The sequence below is a fragment of the Rhinolophus hipposideros genome (assembly GCF_964194185.1).
Source record: "Rhinolophus hipposideros genome assembly, chromosome: 9".
NCBI lineage: Eukaryota > Metazoa > Chordata > Mammalia > Chiroptera > Rhinolophidae > Rhinolophus > Rhinolophus hipposideros.
The window spans coordinates 37,442,732-37,466,884 of NC_138055.1; the positions used below are offsets into that span (position 1 = coordinate 37,442,732).

Consider the following 24,153-nt stretch of genomic DNA (forward strand, 5'->3'; position numbering starts at 1 on the left):
AGAGGGGAAAAGAGAAAGGGCACGGGGATTGACAGGACTGGAGATTCAGGCCTTTCACCTGGCCTTCTTCTTCACACACATCAACTGAAAAATACCAGTACAGAGGGATATGATCAGTAGTTAACAAATATAATAATTGGTTGGCAAATGCCTGGGAACTTGTGAGGCTTTATTACAAGTTTTGAGCACAAGGATGGGTGAGGAATATGTATGGGTCACTGCTGTATCCCCAGTGCCTGGGACATAATGTGAGCTCAATATACATTCAGTGAATGTTTGAAGTCTATCTTTACTTTTCAACTTTCAGTGCATTACTAATAACTAAGCTGTATCATGCAAACAAGCCTAGCATTTAGGAAGTAGGGGAGTGTTATTTAAATTCAAACATAGGACATTATGCATACATATCATTAAAAGACAAACAAGAAACAATGAATTTGTCTTGGGCTCTGTGGATGTGTTAGCTTATGGCAGTGTGTCTCCAGGGTGGCCCTCACTGTGCCCTTTAGACTGGAGAGTTTACAACCACTCTGTGTCTTAGCAAATACTGGCACCTGACCTGTCTAAATATTACTGGCAACGCCCGAGATCGCTTTCCATCACATGACCAAAACCATATTTGCAGGGGGTTGTGGTGCTTCCCTACTTTTGTAACACGACTGGGTATTCTCAGTTATCTAAAGGGCAGCATGAACTCTAAAGTCCTCCAAACTATTCATTTTAGGTGGTTTATAAACACGCATGTTTCTGGAAGTGCTACAAAATCAAATCACGTGATTACTTCAAAAAGTTAAAGTGTGAGACCTGATCATTTTTCTTAAAGAGACGGGGTTTGTAAATAGTTTTTTAAATACCACTTTAAAAAAAAAAAAAAGCCATCCCTCAGCCCGACTACATTAATGTTCTGCACTTTATTGCACCACGCAGAATCCATTAGTGCCATAAAATCACTTTTTACTTTACACCTCACACAGCAAGTCCCAATATAGTGTATCACAATTAAATAAATCCCCTAGTGCTTAGTGGGAATTCAACTGGCAAAACTGAGACCAACGAGAGATGCAGTGCCTCCACCAGCCGGTACCTCGACACCTCTTTTGCCCGGATCTCAGCTCTAGGACTGTCTCCGCAAACCCACCCACCGCTGGGGGTTGCTCCTGCGCGCCAGGTGCAGGGACCTACACCCGCCCGGCCTGGCCCGCGTCCCGGCGCCGCCTGGTGTCCCGTAGCCTGCCTCCCTCCCCGCCCCCCCGCCCCATCTTGTCACTTCTCCCGGCGGCGGCTGGCCTCGGCTTGAGGTTCCCGCCTTAAAGCCCTTCCGGACCGCAGTCACCTTCCCCTAACCCCCGCCCAGGACCGCTCGGAAAATGCTGTGTCAGAATGGTTCGAGGAGTCCGGAGGCAGAGCCAGCTTTAATTTGGGAGGAATGACTCCCAAGGGCCGGCCCGCTGAGATGCAGCAGGACCGGGTGTGGCGCAGCTGTCGGGAAGGCTGGTCCGGGTCCCGGCCGCCCCGCCCTCGGCCCCGCCACCCTCCACCCTCCACCCTCCACCCGGCCGCCCGCCGGCTCGTCCTCGCTCTCCGGTGGGGGTGGTGAGCGCAGGGGCTAGCGCGCACGCGCGTTAGGTGGGGACCAGGCACCTCCTCGCCCCCGCCCCGCCCCCTCTCACGTGCCGCGCAGCGTGCGCCCGGGCATGTGCGGACGCATGTGACAGCTCTGCGTCCGGCTCCAGCTCCCTCACCCCGCGCGGCTGTACTTTGAACCCCGGCGTGGGAGGGAGAAGTGGGGGGAGGGAGGAAGGAAAGCCGGGCGGCGAGGGGATGGGAGCTGCGAGGCCGGCCTCCCCAAGGATGATATCATCTGCAGTTTTATCTCCGGGCAACAAGAATGCTTCTCTTCCCAACCCTAGAGCTCCTTGACGATCTCAAGGCTAATGACATTATTTCCTCCTGCTATCCCCCCACCACGCAGTGCTCGAAGGGCGATTTAAGCAGCGAGGGTTGGTTTGCCAATTTTTAAAGCAGTACATTTCAAACACAGAGCTCGGAAATAGATCCTTTACCAAATAATCCTTTACCCACGCCCACTTGTCTGCGGAGCTCTCCAGGGGTGCGCGCGTTTTGTCAGGTTTCTTCACCTGTTCGGTGAAATGTGGATCACGCAGGTCCGTTATAGCTATGCATGTGAGCCTTGTGCAACATACTCAAAAACCAAGCCCTGCTGACGGGATCATAGAGAAGCTGGTTTCTTTAAGATGTCGCATTATAGGGACTTTTCTGATTATGTAACTGAGGTCTTCAGGAATTGGATCCAGGCTGAAGTTTCCCTGTTAAAACTAATTTTCGAAACACAGTACGGAACCTGTAAAGCCGCATTTGGAAGCAAAGTTTATTCAAGAGCCGTGTGGCGGATACTCAATACCTCCGTTGTGAAGCATTTCATATTCTATGTATATACACATGTGCATATCCTTATGTAAAAGGCTTCAAATTGAAACCGTAGCTAAATTTACAACGCCCTAAAAATACTCCATATAAAACCTGTAACGAATCGCCCTCTTCCCTATTTCCTCAATTCTAAAAGTTCCCTCTGTCCAGCTTCATAACTTCTTTGATCCCTTCTTTCATGGAGCACCTTTAGAGTTCAACCAGAACCACAAAGGTGAGAAGGCGACAGGTAGAAGTGGAAAGCTCACCAGATAACGTGGGGACTTCTAAACCCTGTGAAGGCACTTTTCTGGATGTCTCCAAATTGAGTAGACAGAAAAATTGTGTGGTTCTTTGTAAGGGACCTTGAAAATTGTTTCACCAGAATTTCTTTATCATAATTATTACATGCTCTATGCCGTAATGTAGGAAGACTATTATCGTGATAATCTCTCCTTCTCCACCAACAAAGTATCCTCTGCCTCTTAGGACCTCACATGGACTAGCTCAGTTCATTCCATGAGAAAAACCTCAGCCTGTCCCCTCATTACTATTACTATGGGGTAGTAGTATAAAGTGCAGTAGACTCAGAACCAAAAAATCTGGTTCCAATCCTGACTCTGCTACTTACTGAGCTTTGTGACCTTGTACTAGTTGCTTGTTTCAGAAAACAGGCCTTAGGATTCTTTATTTCTCTCTCTCTCTCTCTCTCTCTCTCTCTCTCTCACACACACACACACACACACACACACACACACACACACTTCCCCTTTGGGTAGTGAGTGGAGAACATGGATCATGTTACCCTTTACTACAAGGGAAAGAAGTCACCCTTAGCTTCTTTTGTAAGACAGATGGCTGAGGTGAGACAGAGCTGAGGCACTGGGGTTTTGTGTTTTCCTGCCTACTGCGTTCAATATTATGATGCTATGAATGCTGTCCTCTGCAGTAGGAAATACCATGATCCCTTATTCCCAATTAATGGTTCAGATCCTAAGGAGAAGATGATGGTGAGAGCCAGTATGGCAGTCAAGTTCTAAAGACTGAAGTTAGGAAATTCTTGCTCAGACCTCAAGTCAAATATAATAAACTGTCCTGGTTCTTAGAACAGGACCAGAGTGTGCAGAGCTTTCTCCTTGGAGAGAGCCCTGTGGATTCACTCTTCTGTTCATTTTGTAAAATCCAGCTGTTTCTCAAGGCCTTCTCTGACCCACCCAGTTGAAGTTAGCAACCCTTACCTTTCAGTATTGTACTCATCCCTACATAAGCACTTACCGTGTTTCATTATAATCCATTTTAGTCTGTCACCCCCCACTGCACTTTGAGGTCCTCAGAGATTTTTAATCTTTGATTCTCCAGCATTTACCACGACTCCTCACTTATAGTAGGAGCAAAACAAATATCTGTATCCCCATACTATTTATTGAATCTACAGTCTCAAGGAGAAAACAGGTGTGTTGGAATCCGTGGGGAGTCTGAAAACTCTTACCAGAGGCTCTCCAATGGGTGTGTCTAAATTCAGATACAACATCTGGGCCTCCCTGCCAGTTCCCTAGAATGCTTTTATGGACCTGCCACCCAAGATGTTCAAAAACTGGAGGTGGAGAAATTACACACTAGAAGCAGGAGACAGGGTCATCCATGAATCAAAATGCTGAATCAGTTTTCACTAACGGCCTTTGGTTCCCTATTCCTATCAACCTGAGAGAAAAAAGTGTCCATCAAATCAAATAATTTGTTTCTGGCACAGAAATTTATTTTGTAGTTAGTTGTGGAATAAAACCATTAGCAAGCTGGTTTTTTATATAATGAAATGATAAAAAATATTTAAAGTATTTGAAGGCTTTTGCATAGTGTCCTGATATAAAACATTGCCAAGAATGTAGAAGTTAAAAGAAATGAAGAAAAAACATTTGGGAGGAGAAATGTTCCTGATTCTACAAGCTCAGACAATTTAGAGAAGAGCCCAACAGGTACTCTGTTGGAGTCTATTTATTCTAATTTTATACACATTTCAAATGGGTGTGGTTTTGGTTAAATGTTTCCTAGGCCACAATAAGTCAGAGGTAGCAAATTAGATAAGAGTTAGAGGCAGGCTCTCTGACACATCAAAAAGTGACAGCTGGCAGCCTGACCATGAGTAGAGACTGAGAAACCTATAAAAAGCAGATATAAGAACTCAAAAAGAATTTAATTTGGGTGCCAATACTCCCAGATGACATGCATAGTGCAAAAGTGATGTTTATAAAGATGACCCTGAATTGAGCAAGGTTAACTATGTATAGGGCTTTTTTTTTTTTCCCTAAGACATCTGTAAGACATCTTCGAGGACATGTGTAACACATTTTAGTAAGCTTTCCAACAAAATAAGAAGGAAAAAAAAAAGAAAAGATAAACAATGTTGGCACTCGAATATAGAAGCTTTAGTGTTCTGAACCATTGTTTCATGGGGCACATATCATTCATTCCCTGAGGCCAGATAAATAGGGGTCACTGAGTTGAGAATTTTTAAATACCAATTTTAAAAAAGGTATAGTTTTACATTGGTTTGGAGATTTCAATGTGGAATCACTGAACAAGTACAAAAAACCCAATTTAAAACAAATGTCCAACTCTTTTCTAGGAGCATATTTTAAAAGTACATGCTACACGTTTTAGTATAAATCCCATCTTAATCACAGAAAACGTGTGATAATTTTCCATGTCAATCCCCTATTAAATCCTGTGAAAAACTGGAACCTTTACTGGACTTTAGCATGCACTGTATATCCATTTCAAAGTTACTTAAAACAACAAAGAACAATGGGTGAGCCTAAATATATTGATCTGAAGGTCCAACAGATTAAGAATTATTGTTTAAAGAAAAACATCAGATTGTTTATCTGAAGTAAAATACTATTTTCACAATAGTACAGCCAGCTTTTGGCATTATAATGGTTTTAACTGGTTCATGAAGTCTCTGTTCATTTCTATCTAAATTAAAAGGCCTTAGTCTGTTTGTTCAACCTTGTCTCCCCAGGATCTCAATTGCCAATCACTTCCCATGGAGAGGTTCAGAATTGACCTGTGACAAAGACTGAAAGAGGCTGAGGCTTCTTTTGTGTATTTTTGAACAAATTTCAAGTGATGGGCAATAACCAAAGTTATGGCCTGTATGACCAACAACAAATAACTAAATGAAAAATATTTTTCACAGAGACAGGAACTAAAACTCCAGTCATATTTAAATAGCTCTTAAATTGTAGTTGTTAGTGCCTTAAAAATGTGCTTAGCTCTTTGGGGGGAAAAGGCCATTTATCAATTCAATATGAGGTTTCCTGAGAAATATATGGATGTAAAATTAATTGGTGTAATACTATATGTAAAAAGCATTATTGACTCAAGATTCATATTTGTCTTAAATTGAAAAATCACACATACTACAAATGATTTTGGCTAAAATTTTACCACTGCAGGTATAGAACCCTCCTTAGTGAATTATAATGACTCGTCTTTTAATTAATTAAAATAAAGCAATATTGATATAATATTGTTTAAGATATAATATTGTTTTGCAATTCTGTCCTAACTTTATCTTATTACCATGTTAGTATGTAGGCATTTGGACTGAATAACTGATCTATACCTCTGGTCCAACCCTAAGGTTTTTATTGTATCAAAATTATACAAACACTAAAACATTTCATTATCCTCTGATTTACTTTGAATCTTTTTTGGTTATGAAACTAATATTATAATATGGCATTAAAATGTAGCTCAAAATATTTAAAATGCAATTTTTTTCTCATTATTCTGATTTAGGTGGATAAAATATTTTTCTAAAGTTTAATAAACTACAACCCTCAAAAATTCTACATGATTTTCTAACATTAATTTTCCTTTGTTCCTGTGGTTTATTCATGACATTTCATGAATACTACCCAATCAAATTCAGTTTACTTGGTTCAAGATGCTGCAGTAGGAAGTAGTTCACTGACTGGGGCGTACAATAGATCTGGCCTCTAGTGCTGCCTCCAGGTAGTTGTGTGACCTTGGGAAGATGTTTAATTTCCCTCATAATGTAAAATGCAGGGGTCTGGACAAGCTGATAGCTGAGGTTCCTTCTGGCTCCACTTTCTATGACTTGCAGTTCTGTTGCCATAAAGTCAGCAGAGGGAGCACTTTATCTACATCTCATAAATTTTGACTATTATTTCAACACCTTTCAAAAATTAAGGGGTTTGTGAAGAAATTATTGAAACTAAAAAACTGATAATCCTTCAGTTTGTATAAGAACACAAATTGGATTATAAATCTGAGAAAAGTCTAGAAATGATTTGTTTCTTGAATCCCATGATAAAGTCCCATAAATAATTCTCACAAGAGAATTATTTTATGAACATTAAGGAGCTAAAATATGCTGAGAAACTGAGCACCCCTAAGTATATTTATACGGGACCCAGTGAAAGAGAAACACACCAGACCACACAACAGAGGCTATCCAGTGTCAAAGATCAAAAGTGAAAAATGCATCAATCATAAGAACATTACCAAATTGGGTCTAATATAAACAAACCACACAAGTGATTGGTAGGTTTTCCATTTTTCATTAAGCTACGTTGGGAACAAGCAGGTAAACAGCCAGAGCCTGGAGGCTTGCAAGAGACTAGAAATGTGTGATAGCAAGCCAATGACAAATAAAGTCATATATCTGAGAACCTGCATGACTTTCATCCCTATAGTCAGAGATCTTTTAAAATTAATGGAGCACCCATTCTGCCTTTTTAATTATTAGACAATTTCATATCATGTATTAAAGTTTTTATTCCTTAGTAAGAATTTTAAGATCACAAAATAATGTGGCAATATTTAAGTAATAGAATTTATGGAGTGTTGAAAATACTAGAATATAAAGATAATTTCTAGTTTATCTTCACATACTAAACTTTTCTAAACCAGCTGGCTTCTTGCAGACAGTATTTATTTATTTTTTAAAATAATTTAAAACAGCATAAGCTTGTACCAAGCATTAAGCATTGTAACAAAAGTGCAACTTTTCAGCAAATCCTCCCCAAAAGATATTTGAACTCAAAATATCATTAGCACATATTTTCTCCCTACAAAAATAGCATGTCAGACATCATTAATTGGATGTATTAACAACTATGTACATAAGAGCCACCTTGTAGGCTAAGAGTTTAACGTTGTTTAAACACAGCGTTTGAGGCAAACAGTAGCAACAGCAGCAGCAAATGCACCAAACTGACTAAAAGACCCAGATATTTTCTTCACTCATAGTCAGACTGTTGTGTCTCACCCCTTACATAACATTCAAGTGAGATTTCTCACAGTGCTACCTTGGCAACAAACTAAAAATATCTAGACAAGGTCTTGGTTTAAGCCTTATTAAAAAAAAAAAAAAAAAGCTTTCTTTGTGATTATCTCGTATCTGTTTTGGTCTCCAGAAAATACATAGACTTGGAGATGGGAAGGCCTCGCAGGGCTTCATTCCACATCTTTACAGAATTTCCAATCAAAACTGAGTAATGCTTTCCTCCACTTTTGTGATTTAACAGAATGTATGATAAATCAGTTTGGACTTGTTTTCTTTTTTTTGTTTTAAGTTCAGTGCACATTCTTTATGTTTTTTACAGCAAGATTATAAAAACGTAGGAACATGAGGATTAAATGGCAGGGTGGGAATAGATGCAATACATACATACATATATAACATATATATATATGTAATGAAATTGATTCATGGTCAATTTCTCAATAAAGTGCCAGCAAATGTACTAAGAATGATTCTGGCCTTCCTCATCCATTTCTTTCCCCCACTTAGTTCTGATGAGGGCCTAACTCAGTGTCTCTTTAAACAAGTGCAACTAAGAGATACCATTCAATCCCATCTTCAGAATAGGTTGCAACGACAGCCACCGCATCCTCTCTTCCTCTGAAAAACATAGGCCTTTTAAGGAGCTGAACATTATAAAATACTGAAGAGTAAATTCAATTCTGAAAGATCCTCATTCTGTTCGAGGAAAGCCTCCTGAAGCAGGCAGGACAGCTTTGAGTCATTGACTTGACCTGCTGTTCGACGTCAACTCCTCCGCCACCTTTCCTCTACCCTGGTTCAATTAGCTCACCCACAGACCAGAGCCTTCTTACTTCCTCGAGAATTAGGTTCTGCATTTTAAAAGATAATGGAACATGGCCTAAAGGACGGCAAAACTTAATTTTGGGGAGCTCTTTAAAGAAAAAAGAATCAATATCTAGCGCGGAGGTTCTTTTACAGCTGGTGTGGGAAGAAAGGGAGGCTAGTGTGTTGGCGGTTGGGGTGGTGAGGGATGAGCAAAACAGGAACTCCAAATGTACACAAAACACCTGTTTTGTTTTGTTTTTTTTTAAAGCCTGTCGTGCATCTATTACACTTCCCCCCTTAAAAAACGTTAAGGGTATTTTATAAATATTATTCCTCGTGAACCTTCCTCCTAAGAAAGGGGCGCAAGGATTCAGGGGGTTTCCTTTCCTGGCTGCAAGGCATCTTCCTGAGCAGAACTCTCCGGGTTCGCGTGCTCACGGGGGCCGGCGAAGGGAAGGTGGGTGCGGCCGTGCGGGTGAGGCGGGTGCAGGGCCCCAGGGGGCGCCACTTCGGGCGGCAGGAGGGTCGCGGCGGCGGCGGAGCCAGCCTTCTCGGGAGGGGGCGACAACACGGAGGACAGGCAGGGGAAGGCGGCGGCGGCGGCGGCGGCAGCGGCGGCGGCGGCAGCCGGGGTGGGGATGCCGGGGTACAGCAGCGGGAACGGGGCGGCGGCCGCCGCCGGGTACAGGTACTTCTCCAGGCCGCTTTTGTCCAGGAAGGGCTGCACGTAGGCTGCGGCCGCCGAAGGCGACAGGAAGTAGAACGGCAGGCAGAAGGGGGCCGCGGCGGCCGCCGGCTGCGCAAAGGGCGCGCCTCCGCCAAACGCCACCAGCGAACTGAGCAGGGCAGCGTCTGGTCTCAGCAGAGCGGCCGCGGCAGCAGGGTCGGGCCCCAGGAGTGCGGCGGCCGCCGCCGCCGCGCCACCCCCTGGGCCTCCTCGGGAATCCAGCCTCATCCTCTTGGGCGCCGGCGAGTCCTCCCCGGGGGGCTCCTGCTTGATGGTGACGCGGTTCGCGCCCGCACCTTTGCCCTTCTCGCGGTCCGGCCGGGCCTCGGCCTCGCCGCCGTAGCCGCTGTCAGTGTCCGTGTCGTTCTCGGCGGTGAGCTCCGCGCTGGGCTGAGTCCGCTGAATGACCGGCACGCAGTGGGCGAGGGGCTCCAGCTTCTGCCCAGCGCGCTCCAGGCAGGGGGCGGCCGCGGACCCAGTGGGGGCCGCGGCGGAGGGCGCGCCCGTGCCTTTGCTCAGAGGGACCTGTTGAGTCAACAGCTGGGGGTTAGGCAAGAACTGAGTGGCCACAGCGTGCAAGTGGTTGATCAGCTGGACACACCGCGGCTCCCTGGGCGTCCAGCTCTCAAACCGGGAGAGGTATTGCAAGACTTCTTTGGCGCATGTTTGAAATCCCGAGTGGAACACATCCAATTCTGACTGAATGGGCGATTTCAGAGATCGCTCCCCTAGGATGAGGAGGGGGGTGGGGGACAGAGGAATGGAGGCAAGGGGAAAAAAAACCGACGTTAAAACATCTGCTTATCACGTGGGCCCTGCATTGACTAAAGTGATCTCGGTTTTTCCTCTGTATTCGAGTGATATAATCCACCGGTTGCGGGGGTGGTGGTGGTGGTGGTGGCGGCGGGGGTGGGGAGCAGGGGGGCGCTGTGCTCCCAGCTGAAGAACTAAAGTAGAGAGGGTGCAACCGCCACTTTAAATAAAAAATCTGATTCCTCTGAGTTCTGCTGAAAGCTTCTAGGATGCTTCGGGAAACGGGCACTTTCCAATGAAGGGGAACTATAAGCAATTTCACAAATGAGAGTGAACCCGTGGGCCCACGGAAGGAGGTGGGGGCGGGGTTAGAGTCCTAACACTGCTCCTCTGTGGGCTGCAGGGCTTCAACAGGGTGGGTTGGCCTTCCTGAACCGACTTACCATTCTGTAAAGCAATTATCTTCTGATGCTGCTGCTCGGTTAAGGCTGTTAAAGCTTTTAAGTGTTTCAAAGTTAATTCCAAGACTACCGCTTTCTCCAGATGCCCCAGAGTCTGCAGTGGTGCAAAAGAGAATGGGGGCAATTGGTTATTTAAACACACACATTTGGCTTGACTGGCTCTCCATTCAGCACAACAACTTAAGCAAACACTTTGAAAGAAGTATTATTCCTATACTTCTTGAGCTTTCCACAAGACAGGTTATAATGATTTCTTGCCTTCAGTTGTGAGCACCTACTCTTGAGTTTGTGAGAAACTCTACACTATACCACAAGTTGTAAGGTATCTGATATTTACATTTATTCTTATATCTCTGGGAGTAGTACCAGGCTATTAACGCTCCCTTGGAGAGCAGCAAAGAAGGAAAATGTGCATCTTACTGTCAACTTCAGATGTTCAGGCAATAAATCTTTCAGCTGAGCAATGCATTCATTAATTCGGTCTCTTCTTTTCTTTTCTATTAATCTGTGCGGTAATTTGTAGGTATCCTTAATATATGAGAGTCATGGAAGAGAGAAAACAATAAGATAAGCATTCATTTACTGGATAGAACAATATCCCCCACCCGCCCCCAAAACATATTATGTGATAAACTATGCCCCCAAAAGCCCCCAAAACATATTATGCGATAAACTATGCCCATGAAACCTTTTTCCTCTGGGCTGTTCTGAAATGCAATTTAAATTCAGGTATGATGTTTAATCTCCCCCTGAGAGTATCCAGCAAACCACTTAAAATTCACAGTTGGGGAAGCTTAAGAGCTGGAATATATTTGCGGGCAGAGCTTCGCTGTGAAACCAATGGCCCTAATTAACTATCCAGGCAGGTTATGGGGAACATCGGAAACTTACTCTTACCTTGCTATCATCTCGCTTCATGCTCCTTTTGGGTTTGCACATATACAAAGAAGAATAGTCCAGTCTGCAAAACAGAAATCAGCATCAGGCACCCATTCGTGAAGGGCTCTGCCCTCAGCCGCTCCATACCACTTTTGGGAAAAGAAAAAAAAATCAAACTGAAGCCCAGGCAGATATTCGCAAGGGTGCGTGCACCTTACCCTATAAAATCTCTGTGTTCCAGTAACTGTCTCTCTTGCAAATGAGGAATTCCTTCGTCCATGTTCAATCGCTGTCCGTTTCCTCTGTTTCGATTTTTGGGGTTCTGTTTTAAAATCTGTGGGACGGTAGCTTTGGGAGATCTTGGGGGGAATCTGTGCGTCTCCAGTCTCTCCCTCTTCAGTGCAGTGTTGAAAGTGTGAAGCAGTTGGTCCCCCCCTCCCACCGCGCTCGCTTTCTCGCACACACACGCACACACACGCACGCACACTCGCGCCAGCCCCACTGCGCTGGTAGTTTGCTCTCACTCCGGGCAGTGTTTGGCCACAGGGCACGCGCGTCGCCGGCCAGACCAGCACCCAGCTCACGTGCGGAACGTACCATCCGCGGTCCAGCCCGGAGGGGGGCGGGGGAGGAGGGGCCGGGCCGGGAGGGGGCGTCGGGAGAAGGCTGAGAGGGAAAGCGAACGGCGGGAGGGGGCGGGGGCACCTGATCGGGGCCACCGGAAAGGAAAAACAACTTCAGCCAAGCTATTCATCTTCCCAAAGGCAATGCAGTCAGCTGGGGGAGGAGGAGGGGGTGCCGGGGGTGCGGGGCAGCCAGGGCTTCCTCGGCTCCGAAATGTGACTCCCTCAGTCTGTCCGTCATTACGGTGCAGGAACGTGAACGTGGCTTTTTGCTTTACCACGGACTATGTTGTTGGTTTGGACCAGAGAAAGGAAAGAGAAAGAGAATTCGCGGTGGGTAAACTTCACTCTTGAAGGAAAATTTGCAGACTTGTTTGCTCACTGGCCTGGGGGAACCCCTAGGCCCTGGTTGGAGGTTGCCCCCGAAAAGGGGCAACTTGAAATCCTCTCCTTGAACGATTTAAGATAAATGAAAATGTCACTGGGTCAGAATGTCGCAATCTAAGTGTCTTTTGGAGACAGTGTCCCTGGGCCACCCAAACTTCCCGCAGCAGCCGGAATTGCGGTATCACTAATCACAGCAGCAGATGACGACGTTTGGGGCCTCTGGTGCTCCTGGAGGAACTCGGCGGGGAAGGAGGGGTAGAAGAGGGGGTGGCACGATAGGGGCTACCGCAGAAAAGCAATGCAGTATTGTCACTCGCCTGCTAAACTCCGCCGCCCCTCAACGCCTGGGGTGGCGCTGCGTGCTTCCTTTCCCCTCCCCCCCTCATGCGATAAGCGACACCGGGAGTGTGCAGAGCCCACGTTTACTACCGCTGGCACCTCCAAAGCCTCCCTCCTTAATCCTGTCTCAAACGGGTACCAGCACAGGGCCAGCAACGTGATCCGACCTGCCGCTGCTGCCACATCACTGCGCGGGGGAATCCGTGCGCGCGCCTGCGCGCGCTCGCCCTGCAGCCACTGCGACCCGCGCGGGGAAGCACAGGCCAGCGGCTGCCGGGCTACCTTTTCCCTAGAACCATCCCGGGAGCATGACTCATTGGTAGTGAGAGTTACCGGGAGGTGCCCAGAGATGCGCAGTCATCTGTCACAGCCGGCGGCAAGGGACCTTGGAGGCCAGGGAGGAGCAAGCATGTCCTGCGGGACTCCCCCAGTCTCCCACCCCGCTGCCGCTACTGGGGCTTGCGGGGAGTGGGATGGAAAGAATATACATTAAACTCTCTGTATCATAGGTAGATAGGAAACACAAGGTTTTTCTTTCTGGCACCGAGAGGAAGATCTACATTCTCCTGCGTAAGCTCCGAAACATTCATTATTGCCAGTGGTACGTGAAGCAAGGGGAGAAGTACACCGAATGCACACGCACCGGGACGCAGTAGGGACTGGGGCTGTCGCTACGTGTCTCCTGGCCCTCCCCGCCGAACGCGGGTTCCGGGGACGGATCTGGGTCGCGGGAAGCGGCGGCTAAGAGGCGGTCACGTGTCTGCAGGAGTCGCGTCTCCGTCCGGCCTCCGGGAGCCGCCCGGCCGCGGCTGCGGTGCGCGCTGCCGCAGTCTCCCGAGTCCGGGGCGGAGACGCGCGCCGCGTCTGGCTTCGTGACTCTGGCGGCAGCGGCGGCGGCCCAAGCTCACCCCCGCGTGAGGAGACGCTCGCGGTCCGTTCACTTCGTCTGTTTAGAGGGCTCCTTAAGGTCACTCGACTACCTCAAATAGAGGGATTTATTTTGCACCAAACAGGCAGTTTAATAATGATAATACTTAAAAAGTATTTTTGCAATACTGATTTTATTGTAAACCTCGATGCATTCTCTCTCTCATTTCCAAGTAATTGGGTGATGAATTCCTTTCGGTAGGGAGGACAATTTGGAGCCTTAAAAGCAACGTATCTCCACAGTACAAAATTGACAATAAAACAAAACAAACAAACGGGGTGAAGAGAATGCCTATAAGGTGAATAAAAAATTAAAATACCAGCTTACCTTAGAGATTTCTGAATGTTTGGAAAAGGAATAGGGTGCAAATGTTTTCTCCAGGGCTAAATTTTCCCTTGAAAAGGATGGCTGGAGTATTGAGTGAAAATGAAATGATGACTGGATCACTGCTTCTGGGCCTTGTCAGGTAGAGCAGACGAGACATGGCAGACATCTGATCAGGGCAAACCTTAGGGGCTAAGTTTGGGACAGACTGAAGCAAGTTAAAATAAGAGAAATAGGGAAAGAAGTCTATCGCTTCATAGATGTGTTAATTTTGGATGTAAACTTCCCATAATTTAAAAACACAAAGGCCTGTTGCTGCGAATGAAGCCTTGTATGTTATCACTTCTATCTCTTCTGTCTGATCCTCCCTACTTTTATATCCAACATATTTTCTCTTCCACTCCTTTTTCTGATACCAAGCTGTAAATGGAGTCTTTTCTAACGTTTGGTCTCCTTTGTTACTCTCAATCCTTTTCTTCTTCAATTTTTATGGCCACATTTTTACTCTTCTGTTTTCTCCTTTCTTCTCTTTACCCTATGGCTTTTCTCTTCCTGCTTTTCCCTCTTAAATGTCTGCTGTTACTCTTCCCCTTTTGTTCTATCTCTTACTTGCTTTTTGTCTTTTTTCTTTAATCTTTCACCTTGATGACTCTCCTTGCTTATCCACTTCCTTTCAATTTGAATCCTCCTCCTTTTCTTTCTTAAACTCATGCCGTCTGGAACATCAGGCATACTTTAATGCCTCCAAATTTCCCTTTGCTACAAGAAGGGTATAACAACAGCTAACTATATAGCATTTACAGTTAGAGCACCAAACACCATTCTAAGGGCTTTTCATGTATTATATTATCTCATTAATCCTTTCTACAACCCTTTAAGGTAGATACGATTATTGTGCCCATTCTACAGATGAGAAAATAGATATATAGGGAGATAACAAAATGTGTCCATGGTCCCAGAGCCAGGATTTAAGTACTAACAGTGGGCCCCAGAGTCTGTGCCTTTAGGGTCCCAGATTCTGTGCCTTTAACTACTACCCATTGTGAACAGTGAGGGCCAAGAGCTAAAAGTTAACTTGCTGTTTAAGGGTTTTTTTGTTGTTGTTTTGTTTTGTTTTTTAATTTACCAGTATGAATGTGCACATGTGTTGTAGTGTGCATGTGTGTGTGAGCGATTTGGAAGAGAGACGGGGAAGGAGAGATGTTTGCATTGGAGGTGATGGCAGATAAAAAGGTATGAGAAAAAAGAAGGGTGGTAGTCTTTCATCAGTGAGTGATTCAGTTGGCATCTAGCTCCATATTTATTGATTTAAACTCAAATCTCCTAATTAAGTATTATAATTTCATATAGAGGGACAGACAGAAGTGCAGTTTAGAAAAGGCTAATGGTGACGCTGGTCACCGTTTCTACTGAGCAAACCAAGCCAAACTCTAAAGTGAAGGCTCAGGTTAGTAATAGGAAAAGTTCACATGTGGTGAGGTTAGAAAGGGAAAAAATTCTCTCGTCTCACAAAGGAACAGAAGACTAGAATGCCCTCTTTGGGTATGTTTAAAAGTAGGTTGAGTCTTTTTAGGAAGGTTTAACGCCGTCCAACTGAAAGCCAAGGAGATATCAGATGAGCTCAAAGCCCCTTTGATCCTATAATTAAAGAATTTTGTGATGCCTTGCTTTTTAATTAAAGATACCCATCGTTCTTCTTTTAATAGGTGAGGGGGAAGCAACTTCCATTGCTTTTCTTTGGTTAAGTAGGGAAATCATTACCAATAGAGACTCTAATGAAAGGGAATACTTATCCCAGTTCCCACCTCCCTCCTCTCACCCCATCTAAGTATTCTAAGCCCTATGCTCATTATATTCACCTAGTGACTTTGGAAAGTCTTATCATGTTTGCTTGCAAAGTCTTGGATTTCTAACAGAAATGGAACTCTCCTGAGAGGATTAAAGTTTCCACAGAGAAAAGTTTTCTTTTCTTTCTTTCATTCTTTTTTTTTTTGCCTCTTTAGGGTTCTGCAAGCCCTACTGCTGTCCTGGAGCAGTGAGGTGACTAGTGTGTTTTGGGATCCCTGGTCTGGTCTGATTCATACTAACTGTGCATTTCCAATGGCCTTAAAGGCTTCGATCCATCTACCCGTGGGTGTGGAGCCTCCTGCCTGTACTGCTGTGAAAATGCCCATCAGATGGGCAGATGCCTGTCTTAATCACCTCTGTGGGGGTGGACAAGAATTTACAGTCTTTCTACATCATTTTACATCAAAAAGGGGAATGTACCCCATTAAGCGTATTTTATAAAAATCTAAAAGAAGTTTAGGGTTGACACTAAAATCAAGGCGGGGTGGAGGCTCAGCAGAGTGGGATGACAGATCCGGGATGTATGGAAGCTTCCTTTGGAATCCTTTCTCTGGGCACGCGCACTGCTCTCAGAGGAGAAAGGTTAATGTTGTCAGGCACAGCACTGAAAGAAGGCTACCTCATAGAAGGATCTTCGGAGGGAGGGAAACCCCCTGCTACTCAACAGAAGCCAAATATGACTTGAAAATATTGATAATGCTATTTGCTGACAGTACTAGATTGAAAACCCAACATAGAAGGTTGGGTTTTCCAGTTGCGTTATCAGCGAATTAGCAGGAATAGTACAGGTGTCCCTATTTAATTTGGAAAAGAACTTAAGTCTTTCTGTAGACTACCAGTTAATGTGTCTTTGTGGTTTGAACATACATATAAATCACATTTTATGTTTATGTACCACTGCTCAAGAAGTTTATACAATTACTTGCCTTTGCATAGCACCAAGGAGCAGGTGATATTAGGTATAGGGAACGCATTTTATTACTGCTGAAATCATTGTGTTTTTGTATTTATGTGATTATCAAAACCACTCACATGGGTGGTCCTGAATATAACACATGCTCAAAGTTCCTGGAGTTCTTACATACAAAATACAAGTGGGAGAGAGTCAAGCCGAAGACCGCTACGAGGGGTTTCCCCTGGCTCCTCTCTCCTTAAGTTATGCCTGGTCCCTCCTAGTGCCCATGTGATTCTCATACAGACTGAGGGTGATCCAGAAAGACTGGAAAAGTAGAGTGAGCAGCACATGACAAATCCATAAGGATTTCCACAAAACGACTCCTACCTTTTTTTGAATTCTCCCAGACTAGCTGGATACTGGAATCCAGAAAGGCTGCATAAAGAGGGGGTCTTTTAACTCCTGTGTTTCTCTTGTTACTGCTGATGAAAATCCTTAGAAAGTCTTCAAAAAGATACATATTTATGGATTGTGAAACACAAATAGGAAAAAGACATGCTAAACAGCCACTTACCTCACTTGCTCATCATGGGCATGGTCCTTGAATCAATTTTCAGATGGTATCCACCCAGTGCAGAGAGTTATCTATAATATATCTATAACAGAGTCTAGTAATTTATACAGGCAATGAAAAGACTAGTTAAGGAGGATTTAACCAACACTTAGAACTATTGGTATAAATTTTATTTAACAGCTAACTTAAAGCAAGAGTTGAAATATAATTACCAAGAAAGGTACTATGGTTCTGATACTAACTCATGATCCTCTTTCACAAGGAAACTGATGGAAATCTAGGGTAGATGTAAGTATTAGTTAGGAACTGCATTTGAGCCAAAGTAATAGCAGCTTAAACATCTGTGGGGACAGAGCCAAGAGAGCAATTTCCAGGCTTTCGATCTCACATGTAAAGGTGCTGGCTCGGATAGTAGATGGCCATCAGCTGTAACCAGTTAGCCATTGGCCACTGATATAACTGCCGTAGCTAGGCTAGGTGGTTGAGTTTGTTGGTTGGCAGAGAAGTGGACGACAGGTTGCGGATTGTGTGGCTCCTGTTTCCTGTGTCTCCAACCCAGCCGCCAGAGAGAATATTGTGGTGTGACTCCCCTATCTGTGGCTCCGTGGGTGTTCCTTTTTGGCCTCACCACATCCTGTGTTCTTTTGCAGGGAGTGGGACCAGAGACCCTGCATGTCAATATCGTAGGCATTTCTTTTTCAGTCACATTAGTCTGGAGGAAAGGAGTCCAGAGGTAATGTGAAGTAATAATAATGCTGTCAGTGTCTCAGACTTCTGCTTTTCTGATCCACTCGCCACTAGTTTCCATTCATCCTCAAGATTGCTTCATGGTCGTAAGATGGCTGCTGGAGCTTCTGTAGGAAAGGTTAAAAGAGTACCTACTAGCTGAACAAGTCTCCTATAAAGAGCTTTTCTTCTAAGTTCTACTCAATGACTTTTGCTTACATCTTGTCTCCAATCCTATTACGAGGGAGCTAAAAATAGTATTCTAGCCGAGGCTCCCTCAACAATGTAGGGGTTCTTTCAGTAAAGAGGGAGAAGATAATAGATATTGGGTTGGCACTAGCCATCTCTGTGGTGGTCTGATGAAAGAAAATGGCTTGTTCAGGTCCTCTTCTTCATCCCTGTGTCTTTCTTCTTTGCTATGCCATATGTGTTGGCAGTGCCCCTTTATTTTATGAGAGTATTTAATACCAATTTCAGAAATTTTTCAGTCTTTCCATCTGCAATTGCACAAACTTTAACTAACTCCTTAAGCACATGCTCTTTAACATCTGTATTTTTAAGTTCCAATAATTGCAGGAATCTGCTTAGGGAGGGGATTTAACAGAGTTTGCTCTTCTTCCTGTAGGATGCAAATTACAACTGCATGTTTTCTGGGAAATGATTGTCTTCCTTTTTATGTAGCGGCATCTGTCCTCTGGTAGTTCTGTGTCTGTAGCTATGCCTTCTGCCCCTGGCATTTGGGTTGCAGAGAGCAACTTCCAGCAAAAATGCACTCTGATTGTTCCCACCTGTAGCTACTATTTTGTTCTATTTGGAGCCACATTGATGTAGGATCCAATAGCATTAGCGTCAGAAGATTAGGAGAAGAGCTTTGTTATTGAGTTGGATTCTGTACTAAATGAGGAAGGAGAGAAGAGGTAGGTGAGTGCAGTGGCATGGGAGCAGAGGGGCCAATCCCTAAGGCGGTGAACTCTGGAAGAGAGTGAGGTGTGTTGCTGGGTGTTGTCACCTGCAGAGTCTAGGGTTCCAACAAACCCCTTCTCCTCTCAGTCCCAGAGGTGATCCCCCATCCAAGCCTTTCATCTCCCTTCGAGGAGTCCCTCCAGGATATGGGAGCCATCACCAGGCGCTGTTTAGAGGAATTGTTCCAAGATGAGGAAGATGGTGGGACGGGGCATTCTTGATACCATTCTAGTTTCGGAGTTGTGTTCCTGACATTTGAGTTGGAATTCTGGGTGCATTTTCTCACAGCTGGACACATGGATAAAGGTTGCAGTTAGATCACTGCATAAAGCTGCCCAATGTCTTGGCATCTGCTATCCAGGCCTCATCTATTAAATGGGTATTTACTGTCCTTATAGATGTTGTCCAGTTCTGAAGCTTGCCTTCAATGACCTTACAATATAATGGATCATAATTTCTCAAAGAGGAGAGGTCATTAAGAAAGCTGAACAGTTATTCTAATGCCATTCCATGTTCCAAAGGTAGTACTCAGATGTCTCCTCTTTGGTGCATTTGAGATACACTTACAGCTTTGCTTCTGTAGTAATGCACTTTAGACATTATTCCAGAAAGTACAGTCAGTGACCTCAGTCTGTGGGTAAGCTTTGTCCTGCTGTAATCAAAGCATCCCTGGATGGAAAGATGGGCAAAGAAAATGCTGTGTGCCCTGCTCCCATAGGCTGTCTACCCTCCCCCAATTTGCCCTAATTCCCTGAGGTTTGTGGGAATGCCCCTTCAACACCCACCCCCTCTACATATATACAACTTCATTTTATATGCTCTTGATCTTCTCTGACTCTGATTCTGCCATCTCCTGTGACACATATCGCGATCTTCTCTCCTTATGACTTAGTGTTTGAACTTGGTCTCTTCGGTGTTTGAATCTATACTCTGCCCTGTGGATTATAAGCTGGTTTACCTCCTTTTAGCAATATGTCCTCTGTAGTCTCTAGTAAGAAGCTCCTGATCCACCCCAGCCCTCAGCCCTCACCCTCACCCCAGCTGCTAGGTTATTGCCCTACCAGGTTTCTTTTAGATTTGGACAGAAGTTGGCTTAACTAATTTTCTCTGCTCCAGAGCAGGCTGGCATAGTTTTGAAAAAGATAATAGCTCATTAAAATGGCCCATAAACTGTAGGGTACAGAATTTCACATTCTGTAAAAGGACACGTCTATAACAACACTGACTTCCTTAGTTTTTCTTTGGCTTCAGTTCTTCGTCTGGAAAGAGGCCTGGCAGAGCTGGCAGCATGGAACAGCCTGATGGTCACATCCCTTCCAGCTACATGGACTGATGGCGAATTTATCAAGATTGCCTCACCTTAAAATAAAAAACGTGGAGGGCAAGGGAGGAGGGGGGTGGGAGATGAGGGTAAGGGGGATCAAAGATATGGTGATGGAAGGAGAACTGACTCTGGGTGGTGAACACACAATGGGATTTATAGATGATGTAATACAGAATTGTACACTTGAAATCTATGTAATTTTACTAACAATTGTCACCCCAATAAATTTAAAAAAGACAGTAATTCAACTTAAAGATGCCTTAAATGCAAAAAATAAATAAATAAATAAATAAATAAAAAACGTGGATGTCATTCTTGACCCCTTCACCTCCTCCAATGAATAACAATGTCCTGTAGATTCCACTTCTTAAATATACATCACATTCATTCTCTCTTTTTTCCCCTTCCTCATTGCCTACACTCCAGACCAAGCCCCTGTAACTTCTCACCAGACTACTGTAAGAACTTCTTAACTGCCTTTAGCAGTTGGGGTTCAGTAAGGAAAACAGGAACCACTGTAGATATATCAGTAATAGGGATTTAACAGAGGGAATTAAAAGCATGCATAAGCTGGCATAACAAGGTTGGGAAGAACTGCTGCTGCTTTTCAGGATATTTTGACGAGTTCCAGGGAAGCCTGAAGGCCAGTGAGCTCAGCTGCCTGCCTTGCTGAAAAGGCTGACTTGCCTGGAAGCCACTGTAAACCTCACATCGGCACACAGCTACGGCTGCCACTGCAGAGATTTGGGGTGTTTCTTCCACTTTCCACATCTTGCACCAGGGCTTCTTATTGGCACAATCTGAGCTGGAACCCTGTGGGCAAGGGAGAATAGAAAATGTCACTCCCTAGCTTCTCGCCTGCAGTGAGAGTGGAGTGTAGAAGGCAGTGGAGCTGGGGCTGAGTTGACAACAGACATCTCACACCCCATATCTACTGTGTACGCCTACCCTCTCCCTGCACCACACCTAATTCAGTCCTATATTATGACCAGAGAAATCTTTCTGCCCATGCAATCCCTTGATCAAAATCATTTGTTTCCCATTTCCATTAGGTTAAAATAAAACCTCTTCAGTGGCCTGAAAGACATTGTATGTGATTTGGCCCTTGCCTACATCTTTCATCTCATCTCTCATTTCTCTTCCTATTTCTACACTCTAACATACTAGCTTTCTTCCAGTTTTTCTTTTTTAAATATAGTTTGCTCTTTTAGGGACTTCACAAACGCTGTCCCAACTGATCGGAATGCTTTCCCCCCCATGTCCCCCCCACTTTCCCAACTCCCGTCAACTCTCTTCCTTCTACGCTTCCTTCAGGTGTCCTCTACAGTACTTTCTCCTGAAACTTTTCAGGAGAGTTCCTAGACCAGGTTTGTCTCCTTCTACAAGCTCCTTTGTTCCTTGTCATTCTTTCATAACATTTATACTGTTTGAAAGATTCATTAGACTTTTCAGTGTCTGTATTCATGCTAGTTTGTAAGCCCCATGAGGACAGACGCCTGAATTATTTACTGCCATATCCCTAGTGCCCAGGAGTGCTGAGCACAGAACAGACACCTAGCTGTTTTTCTGAATGTCTCCTGGAGGTGCTCCACCAAATCACCTATGAACTGACGCCTTGTTTCAGGAAAAGGCTTAAATGACAAGTCCTAACCCTGCCACATAGTGTTTGAAGGCCTTCGTACGTGCCTGAGGTGCGGAATGTGATGTTGGCTGATACCCTCCCATCCTGCTGCTATGTCTTTCTTATACTCGTGTGCCTCATGCTCTTAGGGTACTGCGTACTTCTACCCTGGCCTCACCTGGCATGGGACAATCAGGCAGCAGATAGCATGAGGGATTGTTAAGTGCTCCTGGTATAGCAGGAAACCCAGGAGGCTGACAGGGTCTTTTTGAAGTGGTGGGCAGTTCTGTTGGGGTATGGGGGTAGGACCTGTGCCTCTGGAATTGCTGTGGGTCACTGCGCTAGGATGGACATGTTCTGTGCCCAGAAGGCAGTGAAATCCACCAGTGTGCTCCCTAACAGTCTTGGTAAGTTGGCATTTCTCACTCACAGAATTTTACTGTCTTTCACAGCGTGCATAAGCAAGGCAAAGGGAATTCAGGGCTGGAGGTCGTCCAGCTGAATTCCACAGGTGCTCTAGAGACCATGGGTTGGTGAGGTGACACCCAGGGCACGTCTCTCAAAGGCCAGACGTGGGGAGGGGTGCAGAGTTCGTCATGGCAAGCTGTGTTTACACGTCTGCTAGGCTCAGTGCATCACAAGAGGGAGTCCTGGGGCAGTGCCAAAGAGCGCGGTTACCAGGAGTGCAGCAAGAAATGAATACTGTGCCAGGGTGTACGAGTCAAGCCTCAGACTGTGGCACAAAGGAGGATGGTTGAGAGCCAATGAAGCCAATCCATCAGAATGCCAAACTGATAGGCACGGAGGAAACAAATGAGTGGTCAGTGCAGACAGCAGAGAGCTGGAGCAAGACGTGGGCGGCAGGAACCTGATCTGGATGAGACGCTGCTGCTGCGCAGGAATTCTGCTTGGGGTAGTCAGTCAGTCATGCTCCTGATAGGCCGAAAACGGGGTCAGGACCACTTCAGCTCTCATCCCCAAACCAGCTTTACATTTGCTCCTGGCACTTATACTTGCAAAACCAGAGTTCCTATTTCCCTAATTGTGTGTTCAGACAGACTGTTGATTTTCCTGATAATGAGGTTCCAAAATAAGGCTGCGCTTACCAAATGCAGTCCTGGTGATGGCGAGCCTTCTTCCTCAGACCTGGGTCTGAGTTTGCATTTGTTCAACCGTCCTGCATTGTTTGTGGTGATCAAGCAGAAAACATTGTGAGTCTATTGTGATTTAGGATAGCGATACTAACGATTTTTCTGTAACCTCTGCTTTTTATTATGTTTTAGAAATTCTGCTTCAAATGCACTGCAGGTAATGAAATAGACACATTACCTATTTCTGTCCTGTTTCATAGCATTTCATGTTCCTGTATATGGCAGCAGAATGATGTGGGCTCTGGCTTTAAGGTCAAGCAGACCTGGGTTCAAATGCTGTTTCCCCCTGACTAGCTGTGTGGCCTTGGCCAAGTTATTAGTGTTGATTTTTTTCTCAATTGCAACACAGAGGTAGCAGTGCCTACCTCTGACTGGTTGTTGTGCGGCTTGGTGACAATCGTAGAGAACACTTGCAATATAGCAGGTGAGCGAGCAGTAAATGGTTACTATTGTTTTCCTCATTTGAGTTGCCTGTTCAAAATTATGAGTGTCACAAAATACGGTTTGAAAATAATTGGTAGATTAAGTAACATATTTTAAACTCAAGAGGTAAACCCATTGCTTTCAATTATCTTTTCTTTTACCAACTAATAGGTGAATAATAATAAAACAGAGGGTCAGACCTGTCAGTGTGAGATATAATTTTATTTCATGTGCTAGTTAGAAATGGGCAATACTGGCCACAACTTTATGCTTTTAAATCATACTCTTCAGACAGCTCTTTTGAGAGGTCACACAGTTCCATAATTGTGCACGAATGAGGGGACATGCTCTCAGGCCATGCTTTGTCACAAATCCAAGCCTTATTCGGGTGAAAGGCATGCGTGAATTAAGTTTCACACTTTTTTAGTTGGCCATGGGAGATATACTGACTTGTTGCTTCTTTATGCCAGTTATTCTAACAATAATTGCAAGCACTTTTATAGCAGTTTTAGTGTCTTCACTCATTTAATTGCTTAACAACCCTTTGAGATGTGTACTGGGATAATGTCATTTATAAAGTGAGGAAACTGAGGCACACGATGAAGTAATTTGTCCATGTCACACAGCTAGTAAGTGGCAGAGCCAGGATTCCAAGCCAA

At 44.8% G+C, this 24,153-nt stretch overlaps 1 protein-coding gene across 1 annotated transcript; it reads right to left on the reverse strand.

Moving 5' to 3' along the window:
- Positions 1 to 7,370: 7,370 nt before the first annotated feature.
- BHLHE41 (basic helix-loop-helix family member e41) lies at positions 7,371 to 12,947 on the reverse strand. Its single transcript, XM_081058566.1, has 5 exons — positions 11,587 to 12,947; positions 11,387 to 11,450; positions 10,910 to 11,017; positions 10,472 to 10,583; positions 7,371 to 10,003 (listed from the first exon to the last, which is right to left on the reverse strand). The coding sequence occupies exons 1-5, from the start codon at positions 11,646 to 11,648 to the stop codon at positions 8,919 to 8,921; spliced, it is 1,431 nt and encodes a 476-aa protein (XP_080914692.1). The 5' UTR covers positions 11,649 to 12,947; the 3' UTR covers positions 7,371 to 8,918.
- Positions 12,948 to 24,153: the final 11,206 nt, after the last annotated feature.